This window comes from Phacochoerus africanus, chromosome 7 (assembly GCF_016906955.1).
Source record: "Phacochoerus africanus isolate WHEZ1 chromosome 7, ROS_Pafr_v1, whole genome shotgun sequence".
Taxonomy (NCBI): domain Eukaryota; kingdom Metazoa; phylum Chordata; class Mammalia; order Artiodactyla; family Suidae; genus Phacochoerus; species Phacochoerus africanus.
In genome coordinates, this window is record NC_062550.1 from 25,166,018 (window position 1) to 25,184,067 (window position 18,050).

Genomic DNA, 18,050 nt, shown 5'->3' on the forward strand with positions numbered 1-18,050 from the left:
ATTGTCCGAATGGTGTGGAAGGGAATCCCGACCCTCCACAACCCCTCAACTTCGCGACTCCAGCTGCCTCCAATACGAAGTAATTGGCGGTGCGGCTCTGCATGACGTCATACCACAGGCACTCCAATCCCACGTGGGGGAGCTCCCGGTCCCGCCTCTCTCCTTTAAATGGTACGCCGCGCCTCCTTCTCTTTCTAGCTAATCATATGCTGCTCTTTAGCCTTTTTCCTTCTTTTCCCGCCATCCCACACCGCCCATCTTGGCACTCTGGTCCAATCAGCAAGGTCCTGCCTCTCCCGAGCCCTTTCCCTTACCCGCGGAAGCGGGCGGGGCTTCGAGCGTTTGACTCCACCTTGGTCTATGCGGCGCGGACCAACCCGAACCGTCAGGATGAGGGGGCGTGGCTTTAAGTCCCCTCCCCCATTCTGGGGTTTTGGGTTCGTAAGAGGGGAGCTGGTCGCAAGACTAGGCAACCTCTAGTCGGTCTCTGGGCCGGGCGGGTCCTCCCAGAGGCGGCACCATGGAGCGCTCTCCTGGAGACCGCTCCAGTCCCGTGGACCAGCCCTACGCTCCCTCCGACCCCCCTGACCAGCCCCCCGTTGCTCCCACAAAGCCGGACCAGAGTTCTGGGAACCAACCTGCTGGACCAGGCGCGGCGGGTGAGGCCCTGGCTGTGCTGACTTCCTTCGGGCGGCGGTTGCTGGTGCTGGTGCCGGTGTACCTAGCCGGGGCCATGGGACTCAGCGTGGGTTTCGTGCTCTTCGGCCTCGCCCTCTACCTGGGCTGGCGCCGGGTCCGCGAGGAGAAAGAACGGAGCCTTCGAGTAGCGCAGCAGCTCCTGGAGGATGAGGAGCGACTCACGGCGAAAACTCTTTACATGAGCCAGCGAGAGCTACCTGCCTGGGTGAGCGACCACCCTCAGTCCTCGGTGCAGCATAACCCCCTTTCAGTCCTAGGGCTCTTCCTGCCTATCCCTAAAGTCAGCTTCCCACCTTGGGTTGATGGGCCCCAGACTTTCCCCTGTGGCCCGCTAGCCGCCTGCCTTCTGGGACGCGCCACTCTTGGGACCTACTGTTCATTATCCCCCCTCCCCCTTTCCGCACGCCCGGATCCCGATTCTTTCATGGAATCAAGACTTCTTCCTCTACGCTTGGGCAAGAGCAGTAATAACATCTGGGGAGCCCGTCTCAGCCGTGGCTCTTCCCTCAACCAAGCCGCTCAAAGGCCCCTCCTCGTTTCTGGTGCTACTCACTCCTGGGCATCCCCAGTCCCGCTCAGAGGGTGCCCTCATCTTTCCTGTCTTCCCCAAGATTTTTTTTTTTTCTTTTAATCTGTTTAAGCCGATAAGGTTGTTCTCCCTTTCCCGCTCTTGTCCTCGGGTATCCCGGGAGCATTGCCCCGTCGAGGCCCCCCGCACCTGGACGCACCCTAAGGCCCTCGTCTTCCAGCCTTAGGCGGCCTGGCCGCAGCGCAGCGGAGGCGGCTGCTGGACAAAGGGCGGGGTGCTGGGGGGGAGGGTAATGCGACTGCTGCAGTGCCCGCTACCCACACTCCACCGCCCCGGCCCCACCCTTTTCCGGACTGGGCTGCGCTTGGCTTGTTTGGTTGGGGCCAGGACCCTATTCCTACAACCCCCTATCTCGTGGTGAGGAACTCAGATGGCTCGGGCCTTGCAGAGGCCGAGCCGTTACCTGGCCCCTCCCCGGCCCTCCCTCCCTGCTCCTCCCAGCAGAAGTGCCACTCTAGGGGGAATCAAAGTTGACACTAGGCAGAGAGAGTCAAGCTTCCCAGACCCTGGACTCGGGAGAAATGGTCCCACAGGACTTGTAGCCCAGGCAGCAACGGTCTCTGTTCCTCCTCCTCCTCCTGGAAAGGAATCTTCCTCCTAAAGAAACTACCCCTTCTCTGCCCCCCCCCCGCCAAGCACAGGTGTCCTTCCTTCCCATTAAAGGAGTCCCACTGATTAAAAAGAAAGAAAACACCAGCCTGGGCCTAATAGCTATTCTGGCCCCTCCCTAACTCAGCAGCAGCTTCCTGCTTCACCTTCTTGGTATAGAAGCCTGATCCCAGGGGCAGAGGGAAGGCTGGTAAAAGGAACCAGGACTTAACTAATCCCAGGATTTCCTCCTCAGACTGATTTGTCAGGACCTCCCCTTCCCGAAAGAATGTGCCCTTCTCTTCCCTCCTCCTCTCTGCCCCAGCAGCTGTCATTATTTCGAATCCCTGAGCCGTGTGGCTTACACCCTGTCAGCTCCCTTTGTCAGAGACCTCAGCGCCCCCAACTCTGAGGAGGGATGAATTCCCAGAACATCTCACCCCTGGGTGTGAGGAGACCCTCTCAAACTTAGGTTTCCTTAGTGGACATCCTACCCCACATCTTAGTAGGAAACCAGGGGCAGAGGGTGTGCTTATCACCGTCTCCGTTTTCTCCACTTCCAGGTCAGCTTCCCAGATGTGGAAAAGGCCGAGTGGCTAAATAAGGTGAGGGCTGATTATCTCGGTCTTTGTTTTTCAACTTCTCTTGCCAGACCCAGCCATGCACGCACACTTTAATTCTGGTCTCCCTGTGGGGAGGATTCTAAAGGAACGTGCCTTTAGGGGGAAGACTGGGCTTTTCTATGATCTGCTTCCTTTCCTCCCAGATTGTGGCTCAGGTCTGGCCCTTCCTGGGCCAGTATATGGAGAAGCTTTTGGCTGAAACTGTGGCCCCAGCTGTTCGAGGATCCAACCCCCACTTGCAGACATTTACATTTACACGAGTGGAACTGGGTGAAAAGGTACGTGTGTAGGAGGGAGAGATGGGACAGGGGAGATGGGTGGCCCAGAGGGGCCTGAGGGACTCCTCCCTTTCCCTCCCCTCCCAAGCCTTCATCTCTCTCCAGCCACTGCGCATCCTAGGAGTCAAAGTTCACCCTGGTCAGAGAAAAGAGCAGATCCTGCTGGACTTGAACATCAGGTAGTGCCCTTTCCCACTCTTCCCGCTTCCCCTTCCTGGTCCCTCTGACTGCTTCACTCTCCTTACCCTCATTCAGCCTAGTGGTAACCCTCTCTGTTCTCTTCCTCCCCAACTCCCAGCTATGTAGGTGATGTACAGATTGATGTGGAAGTGAAGAAATATTTCTGCAAAGCAGGAGTCAAGGGCATGCAGGTGGGCCAGATATCAGGGGCCTTTGGGAGATTGGAAAAGCCTGCAGAGGTCTGGGAGGGAAAGAAAGCCTTGTCTGAGAAAAGGCTTTGCTCTTCTCTTCCTGCCCAGCTACATGGTGTCTTACGGGTGATTCTTGAACCACTCATTGGGGACCTTCCTATTGTGGGGGCTGTGTCGATGTTCTTTATCCGGCGGCCGGTAAGGGAAACCATTGAGGAGGGGTAGGGAAGTGGAGGAAGCAAAGAGGATTGGGAGAGCGAGGGTGGCCAGCCATGGGGAATGGGGGGGGGGATTGAGAAGCAGGCCGAGGGGAGTGGCAACTGTTGGATGAGTGTGACCCTGCCTCCATGGGCTCTGTCCTGATCCCTCTGCTCTGTGCTTCCAGACCCTAGATATTAACTGGACGGGGATGACCAACCTCCTGGATATCCCAGGACTCAGGTATCTAGCACCTGCTAAGTGTTCCAGGTGTTCCTGGCTTAGAGGTTTAAGGGATACCGAGCAGAAAAAGATGCAGCTGGTGTCCTCCAGGAGCCTTGACCCTAGTTGGGGAGATTAGACACTCCAGAAAAGTCCTCTTTTGTGTGTCTTTTTAGGGCCAAACCCACAGCATATGGAGGCTCCTAGGCTAGGGGTCTAATCAGAGCTGTAGCCTCTGGCCTACACCACAGCAATGTGGGATCTGAGCCACGTCTGCAACCTACACCACAGCTCATTGCGACGCTGGATCCTTAACCCACTGAGCGAGGCCAGGTATTGAACCTACATCCTCATGGATACTAGTCTGGTTCATTTCCGCTGAGCCACAACAGGAACTCCATGAAAAGTCTCATACTGTGATTTTTTTGCTTTTTTGTTTTTTTTTTTTGTCTTTTTCTAGGGCCGCACCGTGGCATATGGAGGTTCCCAGGCTAGGGGTTGAATCGGAGCTGTAGCTGCCAGCCTACGCCAGGGCCACAGCAACACAGGATCCGAGCCGCGTCTGCGACCTACACCACAGCTCATGGCAACGCCGGAACCTTGACCCACTGAGCAAGGGCAGGGACCGAACCCACAAGCTCATGGTTCCTAGTCGGATTCATTAACCACTGCGCCACGACGGGAACTCCGATTTTTTTGTTTCTATGGGAGGACCAAGTGTTTTGGTAGAGAGTGAAGAGGGCTACAGATGCCTCGGCAGGGGCAAAGGGAGAAAGAAGAGCTGGGATAGCACTGAGAAAGGGAAAGAGCAGCAGGTGGGAAATTAGAGTAGAATAGTAGCAAAAACGTATTTTTAAGAGAGGGCTTCCCGGAGTTCCCGTTGTGGCTCAGCAATAAGGAAGCCGACTAGTATCCATGAGGATGCTGGTTCCATCCCTGGCCTCATTCAATGGTTTAAGGATCTAGTGTTTCCTCGAGCTGTGGCCTAGGCCACAAACGAAGCTCAGATCTGGTGTTGCTGTGCTGTAGCTGGCCGCTGCAGCTCTGATTTCGACCCCTAGCCTGGGAACTTCCATATGCTGTAAGTGCAGCCCGAAAAAAAGAAAAGGAAAAAAGAAAACCAAGGAACAGGAGTTAAACAGCATTAACATCACATTAGAAGAAGACTAATGAGGGAGTTCCCTGGTGGTCTAGTGGTTAGAATGCTGCCTGTCACAGCTAAAGAAAAATAAAGAGTAATGAGAGGTAAAATATGAAGTCTGGTCTCTGGCCACTTTTCCTTTCAATTCTAGACATGGAGGAGCAGCATTTAATTGAGCGTACACTCTGAAATGCTAATAGAAAAGAAAAAGAAAGGACTTCCCAATAGGGAAAAGGAAAAAAAAAAAAAGACCCCTCTAGCTTTGGGTCTCTCTTGGTTGTGGGAAACTTAGTTGAAGGTGGGGAGAGAGTGAAAGTTGGGGCCATACTCACCTCCTTTTCCAATTCTCCATTCAGCTCCCTCTCTGACACCATGATCATGGATTCCATCGCTGCCTTCCTTGTGTTACCCAACCGATTATTGGTGCCCCTTGTGCCTGACCTTCAAGACGTGGCCCAGCTGCGTTCCCCTCTTCCCAGGGTATGGTCTCTCTCCTATTAGAGCCTTTTCTCAGGAACCTTGTGCTGGGTCTTTAATTTCTCACTGATTCCCACCTTCAGGGTATCATTCGGGTTCACCTGCTGGCTGCACGAGGACTGAGCTCCAAGGACAAATATGTAAAGGGCTTGATTGAGGGCAAGTCAGACCCCTATGCACTCGTGCGAGTGGGTACCCAGGCTTTCTGCAGTCGTGTCATCGATGAGGAACTCAACCCCCAGTGGGGAGAGACTTATGAGGTGGGAGAGCCAAGGAGAGGGGCTGGAGGCTCTGGGAGGTTTTGAGGGAAGATACCGATTGGATGATCCTCACACCTGCAGGCACTTAGCCCTCTGTGTTCTTCAGGTGATGGTGCATGAGGTCCCAGGGCAGGAGATTGAGGTGGAGGTGTTTGACAAGGATCCAGACAAAGATGACTTTCTGGGCAGGTGAGACTCTGCCTGAGTTAGGATTCTAAAGCCCCAGGGCCACCAAGTTCCCAGAGGTAATTATAGTCCTTTTCCAGGCCTGGGAATCATGGATCATTTTCCTCCCCAAACTCCCCACCCCTCATCCCCACCATGCGCATGTACTTAAATACCTCCTGAATGTAAGAAGGGAGTAAGAGAGCTGCCAGTTATTTCTGGGTGGGTGCGTAGAGGGCCAATGAATGACATGCTGCTAATTACAACACTGCCCTCTTTTCCCTTTCACTGCCATCTTCACCACCCCCACCCCCAGAATGAAGCTGGATGTAGGGAAGGTATTGCAGGCTGCAGTGATGGATGAAGTAAGTTGAGAGGAAGGTGAGGGGGGTGGCCCCCACTGGGTAGACCGTGATTGCTCCTTTGGAAGGGAAGCAGCTGGGTAGGTATCTGATCCCTGCTGTACCTCACTTTCTTCTTCCTCTCCCTCCAGTGGTTCCCTCTACAAGGCGGGCAAGGCCAAGTTCACCTACGGCTAGAATGGCTCTCACTTTTGCCTGATGCAGAAAAACTGGAGCAGGTAACCAATATGGAAAACAGGAAGCTAGTGGGGGGGCGGGGGGGGTAGGTAGCTAGAAGTATGGGGGGCTGGCAGGATGAAGGTCTGACTACGACCCCCCACTGCCAGATTCTACAGTGGAACCGAGGAGTCTCCTCCCGACCGGAACCCCCATCAGCTGCCATCTTAGTTGTCTATCTGGATCGGGCCCAGGATCTTCCTGTGAGTGTGACTTCTGAGGGCAAGTGAACAGGAAGCCGTGGGCGCAGCATTCTCACACCCTCCCGTGTCCCTGCCCACTCTGCTCCAGAAGCAACAACATGGAACACAGGGGTTCCAAGGAGGGGATCAGAGTCACCTGCGGGAAGGAGTCTGCTGAGAGCCCAACTTCCGTCACTGAAATAGCAACACAACAACCAAGGTGGTGACTTCTGAATTTTATTCCCCACAGCTGAAGAAGGGGAACAAGGAGCCCAACCCCATGGTACAGCTGTCAATTCAGGATGTGACCCAGGAGAGCAAGGTGAGGGCTAGGACATCACTGTGGGAGGTGTCATGGGGGGCGGGGGTGGGGGCGGGGGCAGCCAGGTGGAGGGAGGACTCTTCTTGGGATGAAGTCTTCCCTTTAGAATGCCTGCAAGGGCAAGAGTTTTCTGGAGACACAGGACTGGTCGTGTGCGTGGCACGCACCTTTGATCCCGTCCTGCACGTCTCCAGGCCGTCTACAGCACCAACGGCCCCGTGTGGGAGGAGGCCTTCCGGTTCTTCCTGCAAGACCCTCGAAGCCAGGAGCTCGATGTGCAGGTGAGAGAATCACCTGTCACCCCTTTCTGGATACCCTATTCTGTCTCCCCAGATCTGTACCATTTCTCCTCTCCATCTTCTCCTTTGATCTCTCTATTTATTATTTTTTTTTTTTTTGGTCTTTCTGCCATTTCTTGGGCCATTCCCACGGCATATGGAAGTTCCCAGGCTAGAGGTCCTACGCCAGAGCCACAGCAACGCGGGATCCGAGCCGCATCTGCGACCTACACCACAGCTCACGGCAACGCCGGATCGTCAGCCCACTGAGCAAGGCCAGGGATTGAACCTGCAACCTCATGGTTCCTAGTCGGATTCGTTAACCACTTCGCCACGATGGGAACTCTCTGATCTCTATTTTCAATCCATCTGTACCCAGACGCTCCACCTCCTCCCTTCTCCACTGTTCCCCACCTATCTCTAGAATTTTTTTTTTTTTTTCCCTCTTTAGGACAGCACTTGGAGCATATGGAAGTTCCCAGGCTAGGGGCCAAATCAGAGCTACAGCTGCCGGCCTACACCACAGCCAGCCATAGCATCTCGGGATCCGAGCCTCATCTGTGACCTACACCACAGCTCACGGCAATGCCGGATCCTTCACCCACTGATCGAGGCCAGGGATCAAACCTTGGTCTTCATGGATACTAGTCAGATTCATTTCCACTGAGCCACTACGGGAACTATTAAAATAATTTTTATAAGTGAGAATGGTACACTTAAAACGAGTGATTTTTGGAGTTCTCATTGTGGTTCAGTGGGTTAAGAACATGACTAGTACCCATGAGGATTTGGGTTCGATCCTGGTCTCACTCAGTAGGTTAAGGATCTGGCATTACCACAAGCTGTGGTGTAGGTCTCAGATGTGGCTTGGGTTTAGTGTTGCTGTGGCTATGACACAGGTAAGCAGCTGTAGCTCCAATTCAACCCCTAGCCTGGGAACTGCCATGTGCCACAGGTGCAGCAATTAAAAAAAAAAATTAAAGTGATTTTCGGGAGTTCCCATCTTGGCTCAGCGGTTCACAAACCCAACTAGTATCCATGAGGATGTGGGTTTTATTTCTGGCCTTGCTCAGTGGGTTAAGAATCCGAGCTGTGGTGTAGGTCACAGATGCAGCTCAGATCCCGAGTTGCGGTGGCTGTGGTGTAGGCTGGCAGCTGCATCTCCTACTCGACCCCTAGCCTGGGAACTTCCATATGCTGCGAGTGAGGCTTCAAAAAGATTTTCAAAAACAGCGATTTTTATAGTATGTAAATTATGTCTCAATAAAATTGTTTTTTGAAAGAACATACTGAGCACCTATTAGACACCTGGCACTTGAGGTCATAGAAAAAGCATAAAAACACAGTATCTGCTTTTTCACAAAAGCTGACTGGCTAGTTTCACAGAGGAGACAAGCACATATTAAGCCATCTAAGAACAATTAAACATTAACAGTGGGATAAGATACCCATAGTAGGGTGCTAAGAATGGCCAGAGAAAGGCACAGAGGCTGGAGTAACTAGAGAGACTTTGTGAAGGAAGTAGGATTTTTCAGGGGACCTTGAAGGGTCAATGGGATTTAAATAAGCAGAGAGGAGCAGAAGGAAAACTTTCCAGCTAACGGGCCCAGAAAGAGCAGAGGAGGAAGGGACTATGGAGTAGGCAGAGGACTGGAAATGGATGGCCTGGGGTGGAGCAGAAGGTTTACTGTTGGCACAGAGAGAATGAAGTGGCAGCCGTGTTATCATTTCCCCAGTCTGCCTCCCTTTTCTCTAACCTCTCGCTCCATCTCTTCCTCCTATGCCTGTAGGTGAAGGATGATTCCAGGGCCCTGACTTTAGGGGCACTGACCCTGCCTCTGGCTCGCCTGCTGACTGCTCCTGAACTCACCCTGGACCAGTGGTTCCAGCTCAGCAGCTCTGGCCCAAACTCCCGGCTCTACATGAAACTTGTGATGAGGGTATGGAGTTGGAGAAAGTGCGGTGGGTGGGAAGGGCCTTGTGGATTCCTCGGTATTAAGAGTAAGAAAAGGGGAGTTCCTGTTGTGGCTCAACGAGTTACAAACCCAAGTATCCATGAGGATGTGGGTTCAATCCCTGACCTCACTCAGTGGGTTAAGGATCCAGTGTTGCCGTGAGCTGTGGTGTAGGTCGCAGACATGGCTCACATCGGGCATTGCTGTGGCATAAACCGGCAGCTGCAGTTCTGATTCGACCCCTAGCCTAGAAACTTCCATATGCCTCAGATGTAGCTTAAAAAGTAAGGGAAGGGAATCCTCTAAGATGAAATGAGCTAGTGGAAGCATCTAGCAGGCACACAACGTTTGTTGATTTAACTGGGGGAAGAGATATGTATGAGTGAGCAGGGAGGGAACCTTCTAGAGCTAAGGCCAGCCAAGGCGGGGGCCTGGTTTCCCTGTCAGAGCCCCCGCTGTGTCCCCCAGCTCCCACATACCTTGCCTGCTGGCGGCTAAATGCACAGCTTTTTTTGACAACCACACTCCTCTTCCCAGCTCTTGTACTTGGACTCCTCAGAAGTGCGCTTCCCTGCTGGGCCTGGTACTCCTGAGGCTTGGGACCTGGACAACGAGAGCCCCCAGACAGGCAGCAGTGTGGATGCCCCACCTCGACCCTCTCACACGACTCCTGACAGTAACTTCGGAACAGAGGTGAGTCTCTATCTGGAATGGGCTGGAGTCTGTTTGCCCACCCTAAGTGTGCAAAGCCTGTTTCAGGGCTGGGTCTGACAGGTTTCTCTCTTTGACTGCTATCTGTTACTCTCATCTGTCCCTTTTGCAGAATGTGCTTCGGATTCATGTATTAGAGGCCCAGGACCTGATTGCCAAAGACCGTTTCTTGGGGGGATTGGTGAAGGGCAAATCAGACCCCTATGTCAAACTAAAGCTGGCAGGACGAAGCTTCCGGAGTCGTGTCATTCGGGAAGATCTCAATCCCCGCTGGAATGAGGTCTTTGAGGTCAGAATTGAGGGGCTAGGACCCCTCCCAGTCCTGCTCCATTCTTCCCCAGCTCTGCAAGTGGTCCAGAAACCCTCCAGTGTTCAGTTGACTGCGGGGTAGGGGGTCCAGTCATTTGGAGAAGGAAAGGATCCCACTATTTCTTCCACTAGGTGATCGTCACATCAATTCCAGGCCAAGAGCTAGAGGCTGAGGTTTTTGACAAGGACCTGGACAAGGATGACTTTCTGGGCAGGTGAGAGGATGGGAGTCCAGTGGGAAAAGATGGCCTGGGCCTCAGTAGACCATGGAAGTCTGGCTTTGTGGAGATAAGAGACTTGGCTCTTGGAGCTCCTGTTGTGGCTCAGCGGAAATGAATCCGACAAGTACGCATGATGTGGGTTCGATCCCTGGCCTCGCTCAGTGGGTCGGGGATCCAGCGTTACCATGAGCTGTGGCGTAGGTTGCAGATGTGGCTCGGATCCCACGTTGCTGTGGCTCTGGCGTAGTCCTGTGGCTATGGCTCTGATTGGACCCCTAGCCTGGGAACCTCCATATGCCATGGGAGCGGCCCTAGAAAAGGCAAAAAGACCAAAGGAAAAAAAAAAAAAGAGGGAGACTTAGCCCTTGACCACAGACGTTAATTTTTTTTTAATGTATTTATTTATTTTTCCACTGTAGAGCATGCGGCCAAGATACACTTACATGTATACATTTTTTTCCCCACACTTCGTTCTGTTACAATATAAGTATCTAGACATAGTTCTCATTAATTTTACTTTACTTTATTGGCCACGCCTGCAGCATGCACAAGTTCCCCCGGCCAGGAATAGAACCTATGTCACACCAGTGACAATGCCAGATTTTCAACTGCTAGGCCACCAGGGAACTCAACATATAGACCTTAATTTTAATCTTCTACAGGTGCAAAGTAAGCCTCACCACAGTCCTAAACAGTGGCTTCCTTGATGAGGTGAGCATGGAATTAGAATTGACAATCCCTCCTGATTTTGATGCATGTCTCATTCTCATAGTCCCTGTCTCCATACCCCCAAGTCTTAACCCTGCCTGCTTCCACAGTGGCTGACCCTGGAGGATGTCCCATCTGGTCGCCTGCACTTGCGTCTGGAGCGTCTTACGCCCCGTCCCACTGCTGCTGAGCTAGAGGAGGTAAGTAAGGAAGCATGTGCGAGGACAAAAGGAACCCTGGATGGGTCAAGGTGAAATCTGTCAGCTTTTAAGGCACATGCCTGGCCCCAGAGTGTCAGTAACCACTCCCCAGCTCCCGTGTGTCCCACCCCAGGTGCTGCAGGTGAACAGTTTGATCCAGACTCAGAAGAGTGCAGAGCTGGCAGCGGCCCTGCTCTCCGTCTACCTGGAGCGGGCTGAGGACCTGCCGGTGAGATCTGCTCCCCACACCCCATAGCTCCCTGGCCCTTCTTCCGCCTCCCTCAGGTTTGGATGCCCCTAGTATATTTGGAATAGTAAATTCCAAATTCTTCTCTCCAGGAGGTACCAGGCTGGGAAGGATTATTTGTCCAAAGCCAGAAGGGTAGTGACTGTCAAGTGCTAATGGGAACATGGGCCCCTGGCGGCGGATGCAATTTGTGAGGGGTGGGGGGATCTGCCTAACTGGTCTAATTTAAGACTAATGCTCTCTTGCCAGCTCCGAAAAGGTACCAAGCCTCCCAGCCCTTATGCTACTCTTGCTGTGGGAGAAACTTCTCATAAAACTAAGGTATTAGAAAATGTTGCAGGATTAAGAATGGGAGGAATGAGGCATGCCCTTGAGGATTGGTATTGTCACTGTGGCGGCTCAGGTCACTGCTGTGGTGCAGGTTCGATCTCTGGCCTGGGAACTTTTACATGACATGGGCATGGCCAAAAAAGAAAAGGAAAATAGAATGGGAGGGGTGAGAGGAGTAGAGGAGAAAGTTTCAAGCACTGACCATACCCCTCATCTCCACCAGACTGTTCCCCAAACATCAGCCCCCATCTGGGATGAGAGTGCCTCCTTTCTCATCAGGAAACCAAACATCGAGAGCCTGGAGTTGCAGGTACTATAAACTTGTTCTGCAGACATTTTGCAGATGCTGCAAAGTGTCACAGGCCAGGCCCTGAACCAGGCACAGGTCATGCAGAGATAAAGGATGTAGTTCTTATCTTTTTGGAACTCTTCTTATAAGAGAAAAATAACTAGAAAATACTTCACACTGATAACCAGTGTGGGGAAAGAAGGAAGGGTTTTAACTCAAAGGAAAAAGTGAGGTGGGTAGTAAGAAAGACATCATTAGCTTAAGGGTAAATTGGCCCCAGAGTTCCCATTGTGGCTCAGCAGTTCAGGGGGTTAATGATCCAGCATTGCTGTGAGCTGTGGTATAGGTTGCAGATGTGACTGGGATCTGGTGTTGCTGTGGCTGCCATGTAGGCCTCAGCTGCAGCTCTGATTCACCCTTTGCCTGGGAACTTCAATATGCCTCACCTGCAGCCCTTGGGGGAAAAAAAAAGAAAGAAGCTGGGGGTGGGGTGGGGGGGTGGTAAATAGGCCCTGACCAAGAAAAGAATAGGAAAACTCTCTTCAGGGAGGCAGGCAGGAACAAGATCACAGGAGCTCTTAAAAAATTATACTAAGAATTTGAATTGTGGGAGTTCCCTGGCGGCCTATCCATTAAGGATCTGGTGTTGTCACCATTGTAGCTTGGGTCACTGCTGCAGCTTAGGCCACTGCCGTGGCAAGGGATTTTTTTTGTTGTTGTTTTTATTTTTGCTTTTTCGGGCAGCATGTGAGGCATATGGAGGTCCCCAGGCTAGGGGTTAAATCGGAGCTGCAGCTGCCATCCTATACCACAGCCACAGCAATGCCAGATCTGAGCCATGTCTGCAACCTATGCCACAGCTCAGGACAATGCTGGATCCTTAAACCCACTGAGTGAGGCCAGGGATCAAACCTGCATCCTTATGAATGCTAGTCGGGTTCATAACCTGCTGAGCCAGAACAGGGACTCCACAGTGCAGTTTTTGAATCTGCAATATCTGAGGGCCGTCCAAGGGGAGACAGGCGTCCAAAAGGTAGGCATACGGTCCGTTATGGTGTTCTCCCTCTCGCTCTTGTTTGAGCATCGTGAACAAGCACCAGGTAGCAGCTGTAGTCACGAGTGTGAGGGAGATCTCGCAGGGCTTGTGTAGAGTGAAAAGACAGGGACAGTTTCTGTCATGGCTCAGTGGAAACCAATGAGACAGGGTGGGTTCCAAAGGCCAAAAGAAGAGGGTTTCAAAAGTTTCAACATTGGAAGTGGCCCAATGTTGCCGAAAAGGTAAAATTAGATGACGAAAACTTATTCCCTGACTTTGAAAACTAGGAGGTCACTGATGATGGGAGTGATCTCAGTGGGTGGAAGGGTAAAGGAAAAGTGAAGCCGGTGTGGGAGGTAGGGAGAGGCTGGGGAAAGGTAACATAGCACCAACCTCCTCTTTGGAGTGAGGAGGCAAGAAATACCATCCTAAGTTGATAAAACAGTCAGTGGAGAATTCCATGAATAGAAACCAATAGAATTTAAAATAATGTGACTATTAACACTGGCAGAGGCAGAGATGTAAATGAGCTCAATTTGTCATCTTACATAACAGGGAGTCCGTACATGCTGAAGTTGGCAAATGATGAAATTGAGCTATAGGCATGATTAATTAGAATTATGCTAGGAGTTCCGGCTGTGGGACAGCAGGTTAAGGATCCAGCATTGTCTCTGCGGCGGTGAGGGTTCCATCCTCAGCCTGGCGCAGTGGGTCAAGGATTTCGTATTGCCACAGCTGTGGTGTAGGCTGCAGCTGCAGCTCGGATTTGATCCCTGGCCCTGGAACTTCCATATGCTGTGGGTGCAGCTGAAAAAGAAATCAAGAAGGAAAAAATTATGCTAGAACAAAGAAAATGGGAAGGATTTAAAGGTCATTACATCTGGAGTATAGACATGAGGGCAGGATGGGCAGCGAATAATTTAATCCCATTGTAACTGTTCTTTTCTCCAGCCTGTGCAGGATAATTTGTGAAAGCTTAGGAAGTAGATAGTATAGTCTACTCTGGGTTAGAGAGGAAGGGAAGCAGGGAAGTGGACCAGCAGCGACTGGGACCACGGCTTCCCTGCCCTTCACGAAGGGGAGTCTCTTGCCAAAACCATCTATACATTTGGACCTGGAAAGCTAGGATTCAGTCACTTCTTGATGGCCATCCTATTGCTCCACAGGTTCGGGGTGAGGGGACTGGTGTGCTGGGCTCGTTGTCCCTGCCCCTCTCCGAGCTCCTTGTGGCTGACCGGCTCTGCTTAGACCGCTGGTTTACTCTCAGCAGTGGTCAAGGGCAGGTGCTACTGAGAGCACAGCTGGGGGTGAGTCTTGGGCCCTGGGCAGGCGGGGGAGGGTGGGAGCAGAAGCCTGGGTGCTCCTACCCGGGAGCTGGACTCTTCGAAGCTCACACCTCTCCTGCCTGCCTAGATCCTGGTGTCCCAGCACTCAGGGGTGGAAGCTCACAGCCACAGTCACAGCTCCTCATCTCTGAGTGAAGAACCAGAGCTCTGGGGGGGACTCCCTCACGTCACCTCCTCAGCCCCCGAGCTCCGGCAGCGCCTCACGCACGGGGACAGGTAAAGCGGCGGCAGAAAGGTGGGATGCAGTAGGGCTATAAGGGAGAAGCTGCCGGCTCCCGAGGCGCCGCCTCCTCCCAGCCCATCTCCATCTCTCCACAGTCCCCAAGAGGCTCCAGCCGGGCCTCTGGGCCAAGTGAAACTGACTGTTTGGTACTACAGTGAAGAACGAAAGCTGGTCAGCATGGTCCACAGCTGCCGGTGAGACGCCGTCTGCCCCATCCTGGGCTTCTCCACATGCCACCCCTGGGGCTGCCTCGTCACCCCCTTCCTCCCGTGGCAGGGCCCTTCGACAGAATGGACGTGATCCTCCCGACCCCTACGTGTCACTGTTGCTACTGCCAGACAAGAACCGGGGCACCAAGAGGAAGACCTCACAGAAGAAGAGGACCCTAAATCCTGAATTCAACGAACGGTCAGTCAGTGGGCCTTCAGGCGGGGAGATGGCAGGTTCAGGAAGGACCCCTGCCCCTAACGCCCAGTCCCTCCCCAGGTTTGAGTGGGAACTGCCCCTGGATGAGGCCCTCCGGCGAAAGCTGGATGTCTCTGTGAAGTCCAGTTCCTCCTTCATGTCAAGAGAGCGTGAGCTGCTGGGGAAGGTAAGAGGGCAGGGAGGGCAGGGCCAAGGTAGAGTTAGAAGCTGCCAGTGGCAAGGCTTGTAGTCTCTGTTAGGAAGGAAGCACCCCCGTGACACTACTTTAGAGGTGACCTGATTACCTCTGCACTAGTTTGGGATCAGGAAGGTGTGAGGATGGGACGTGGTCTTTGGAGATATCAAAAGGAACACCTGGGAGTTCCTGGAGTTCCCATCGTGGCTCAGTGGTTAACGAATCCAACTAGGAACCATGAGGTTGCAGGTTCGATCCCTGGCCTTGCTCAGTGGGTTAAGGATCCGGCATTGCCGTGAGCTGTGGTGCAGGTCGCAGACTCAGCTTGGATCCCGAGTTGCTGTGGCTCTGGCATAGGCTGGCAGCTACAGCTCCGATTAGACCCCTAGCCTGGGAACCTCCATATGCCGAGGGAAGCAGCCCTAGAAAAGCCAAAAAAAAAAAAAAAAACAACGCCTGGGAGTTCCCATCATGGCTCAGTGGTTAACGAACCCAACGTGTATACATGAGAACACGCGTTTGATCCCTGGCCTCGCTCAGTGGGTTAAGGATCCAGCTTTGCCGTGAGCTGTGGTGTAGGTTGCAAAAGCAGCTCAGATCCCGAGTTGCTGTGGTTGTGGTGTAGGCTGGCAGCTACAGCTCTAGTTCGATGCCTAGCCTGGGAATTTCCTCCATATCATGGGTGTGGCCCTAAAAAAACAAAAAAGTAACGCCTGGACACTGGGAACCTGATCTCCTCCACGGGCCTGGAGCGCTATGGGCCCCTCTAGTGGGCCAGTCCATGTGCTCTTCACTTGCCTCAACTTGACACTGTTCCTAAGCGTTTGCAGACAGGATTTCACTCATGATTTCGTGGCCTAGGTTGTACTGAAGAATTAATAAAGTAAGTTCCTAAAAATGTAACTGGATTAGGAGGCCTTCGAGGTGTTAAAATCTCACCCTTCGGACAGTAGCGATGGTGAGAGGCAAGGTGGCCACGGGCTGCTAGAAACACTCTATTTCAGGACCTGGATGAAAGAGAGTGTGCAGTGTGTTCCTTTCTGAAAATTCAGTGAGCTGTAGCTTGTGTGCACTTTTCTGTATGTGTGTCATAATTGAATAAAACATTCTAAAAGGTGAGGGGGAAAAAAGTAACACCTCACCCCTACTATGCTCCACCACAGGTGCAGTTGGACCTCGCCGAGATAGACCTTTCCCAGGGAGCGGCCCAGTGGTGAGTATCTGATGAGCGGCAACGGGGCTGGATACTTCAGAGAAAGCCCAGTCACAGGAGGGGAAAATGACATAAACTGAGCTGAGAACTACTGATCCTCTGAAGTATAAGAGTCCTCAGATCGTGTCTCATTTATGAGAGGACACAGAAGCCTTCTTTCTACCTGAGCCTCCTCTGCTTGTTCTCACAGGTATGACCTCACGGATGACAAGGACAAGGGCAGCTCCTAAGAGCCGGGGATTACCAGCCTGACTGCTGTCTCTTTGCCTTGCCTCTTGCTGCATCACCACCTTAATGTGATGAGCCTAAAGCCTGGGGCCTGAGAGCAGAGCCTGCACCCCTCAGTCCTCTTACCTCCCAGGCCCATGCTGAGGCCTTTGCCTGACCAAAGAGGAGGACCGTATGTTACCCTTTACTGCACGGCCTTTATCCTTCTGGGCTCCTGGGGCAGGGATGTGGGCTGGCTATTTCCTGCTCTGCCTGCACATTCTTCTTCCTGCCCAGCTCCTCAGGCCTTCTGCGTCTGTGCCTGGCCACTGGCAGCACTAGCAGTGGCATTAGCTTATGCCAAATACAGCTTTTGGAAAGACTTTTTTCTTTAATTGGATGGCCACCATCTTCCCTACTGTGAGCAGTCAGGGAGGGTAAGCACATCAGTGGCAGAGTGGAAAGGCTAACCACTCAAGCTGAGGGACAACTGCACTTGGCAAATGTACAGCAACCCAGACCCTGTGTCTAGCTCTCCACCCACTTTCCTCAAGCCTGTCCTGAAAATTACACCTGCTGTGGTGACTGGGGGCAGGCCAGTCTCTTGATCCACTCTGGGAACACTTGGATTCCATCCAAGCCTTCAGGTAGCCCTTATCAGTCTTGGATTGGAGCCTTTAGCTGGTGCTCTGCAGAGGGCTCTAGAGGACTTGAGACAGCGCCAATTTTTTGTCCAGGTGCCTAGGCTATTAACTCAGTGACAAGAACTGAATCTCTTAGCTTTGTACCAACTCTGCCAATCCACTATATCTTACATTAAACATTATTCTCAAACCAGCTGTAGTTCTTTTCCTTAAGGACAGGGAATAAATATCTGACAGGCTGGATTCCAAGTGTCAAAAGCCTTCATTCAGTTCATAAATCATGTCGGTTTATTCTATTTTTTTTTGGCCACAACCTTGGCCTGTGGAAGTTCCCCCAGGCCAGGGACTGTACCCACGCCACAGCTGTAGCCTGCACCACAGCTGCAGCAACACTGGGTCCTTGGACTTCCCGTGTGGTCCACATCACTGGATCCTTACTCTGCTGTGCCACATGAGAACCTCTAGTTTATTTACTTGGCCCCAGTGTGCAGCAGCTTGATGTGGGATCTCAGTTCCCAGACCAGGGACTGAACCTGGGCTGCAGCAACTAAGTCCTAACCCCTGGGCCACCAGGGCATTCTTCTGTACTTTTATTTACTTTCTTTATGGCCATACCTGTGGTCTGTGGAAGTTGCTAGGCCAGGGGTTGAACCAGCTGCAGCTGCAATAGAGGTTGTAGCCTGCAGCAATTCCAGATCCTTAACCCACTAAGCAAGGCCAGGAATCAAACCTGCATCCTCACAGAGACAACATTGGATCCTTAACCCACTGAGCCACGATGGGAACTCCTGTTTATAATAAATTATATTTTTAACAACCAATTATCAAAGGATGATTTA

General features: G+C 52.4%; 1 protein-coding gene across 1 annotated transcript; it reads left to right on the plus strand.

Moving 5' to 3' along the window:
* The first annotated feature begins 413 nt into the window (after positions 1 to 413).
* Positions 414 to 17,404, plus strand: ESYT1 (extended synaptotagmin 1). Its single transcript, XM_047786899.1, has 31 exons — positions 414 to 904; positions 2,440 to 2,481; positions 2,643 to 2,777; positions 2,883 to 2,956; positions 3,076 to 3,148; positions 3,257 to 3,346; positions 3,534 to 3,589; positions 5,066 to 5,189; positions 5,270 to 5,446; positions 5,553 to 5,635; positions 5,928 to 5,976; positions 6,105 to 6,191; positions 6,300 to 6,392; positions 6,622 to 6,693; positions 6,888 to 6,974; positions 8,762 to 8,911; positions 9,464 to 9,619; positions 9,750 to 9,926; positions 10,079 to 10,161; positions 10,830 to 10,878; positions 10,986 to 11,075; positions 11,209 to 11,304; positions 11,572 to 11,643; positions 11,876 to 11,962; positions 14,144 to 14,284; positions 14,391 to 14,539; positions 14,642 to 14,740; positions 14,823 to 14,954; positions 15,033 to 15,138; positions 16,311 to 16,360; positions 16,551 to 17,404. The coding sequence occupies exons 1-31, from the start codon at positions 521 to 523 to the stop codon at positions 16,588 to 16,590; spliced, it is 3,303 nt and encodes a 1,100-aa protein (XP_047642855.1). The 5' UTR covers positions 414 to 520; the 3' UTR covers positions 16,591 to 17,404.
* The last annotated feature ends 646 nt before the right edge of the window (positions 17,405 to 18,050 follow it).

Excerpts from the sequence above, each read along its gene's own strand:
- ESYT1 (XM_047786899.1), top strand. The coding sequence starts at position 521 with ATGGAGCGCTCTCCTGGAGACCGCTCCAGTCCCGTGGACCAGCCCTAC. Across the intron at positions 3,149-3,256 it reads CAGGAGTCAAGGGCATGCAG|CTACATGGTGTCTTACGGGT; the intron begins GTGGGCCAGATA and ends CTTCCTGCCCAG. Across the intron at positions 3,347-3,533 it reads TGTTCTTTATCCGGCGGCCG|ACCCTAGATATTAACTGGAC; the intron begins GTAAGGGAAACC and ends CTGTGCTTCCAG.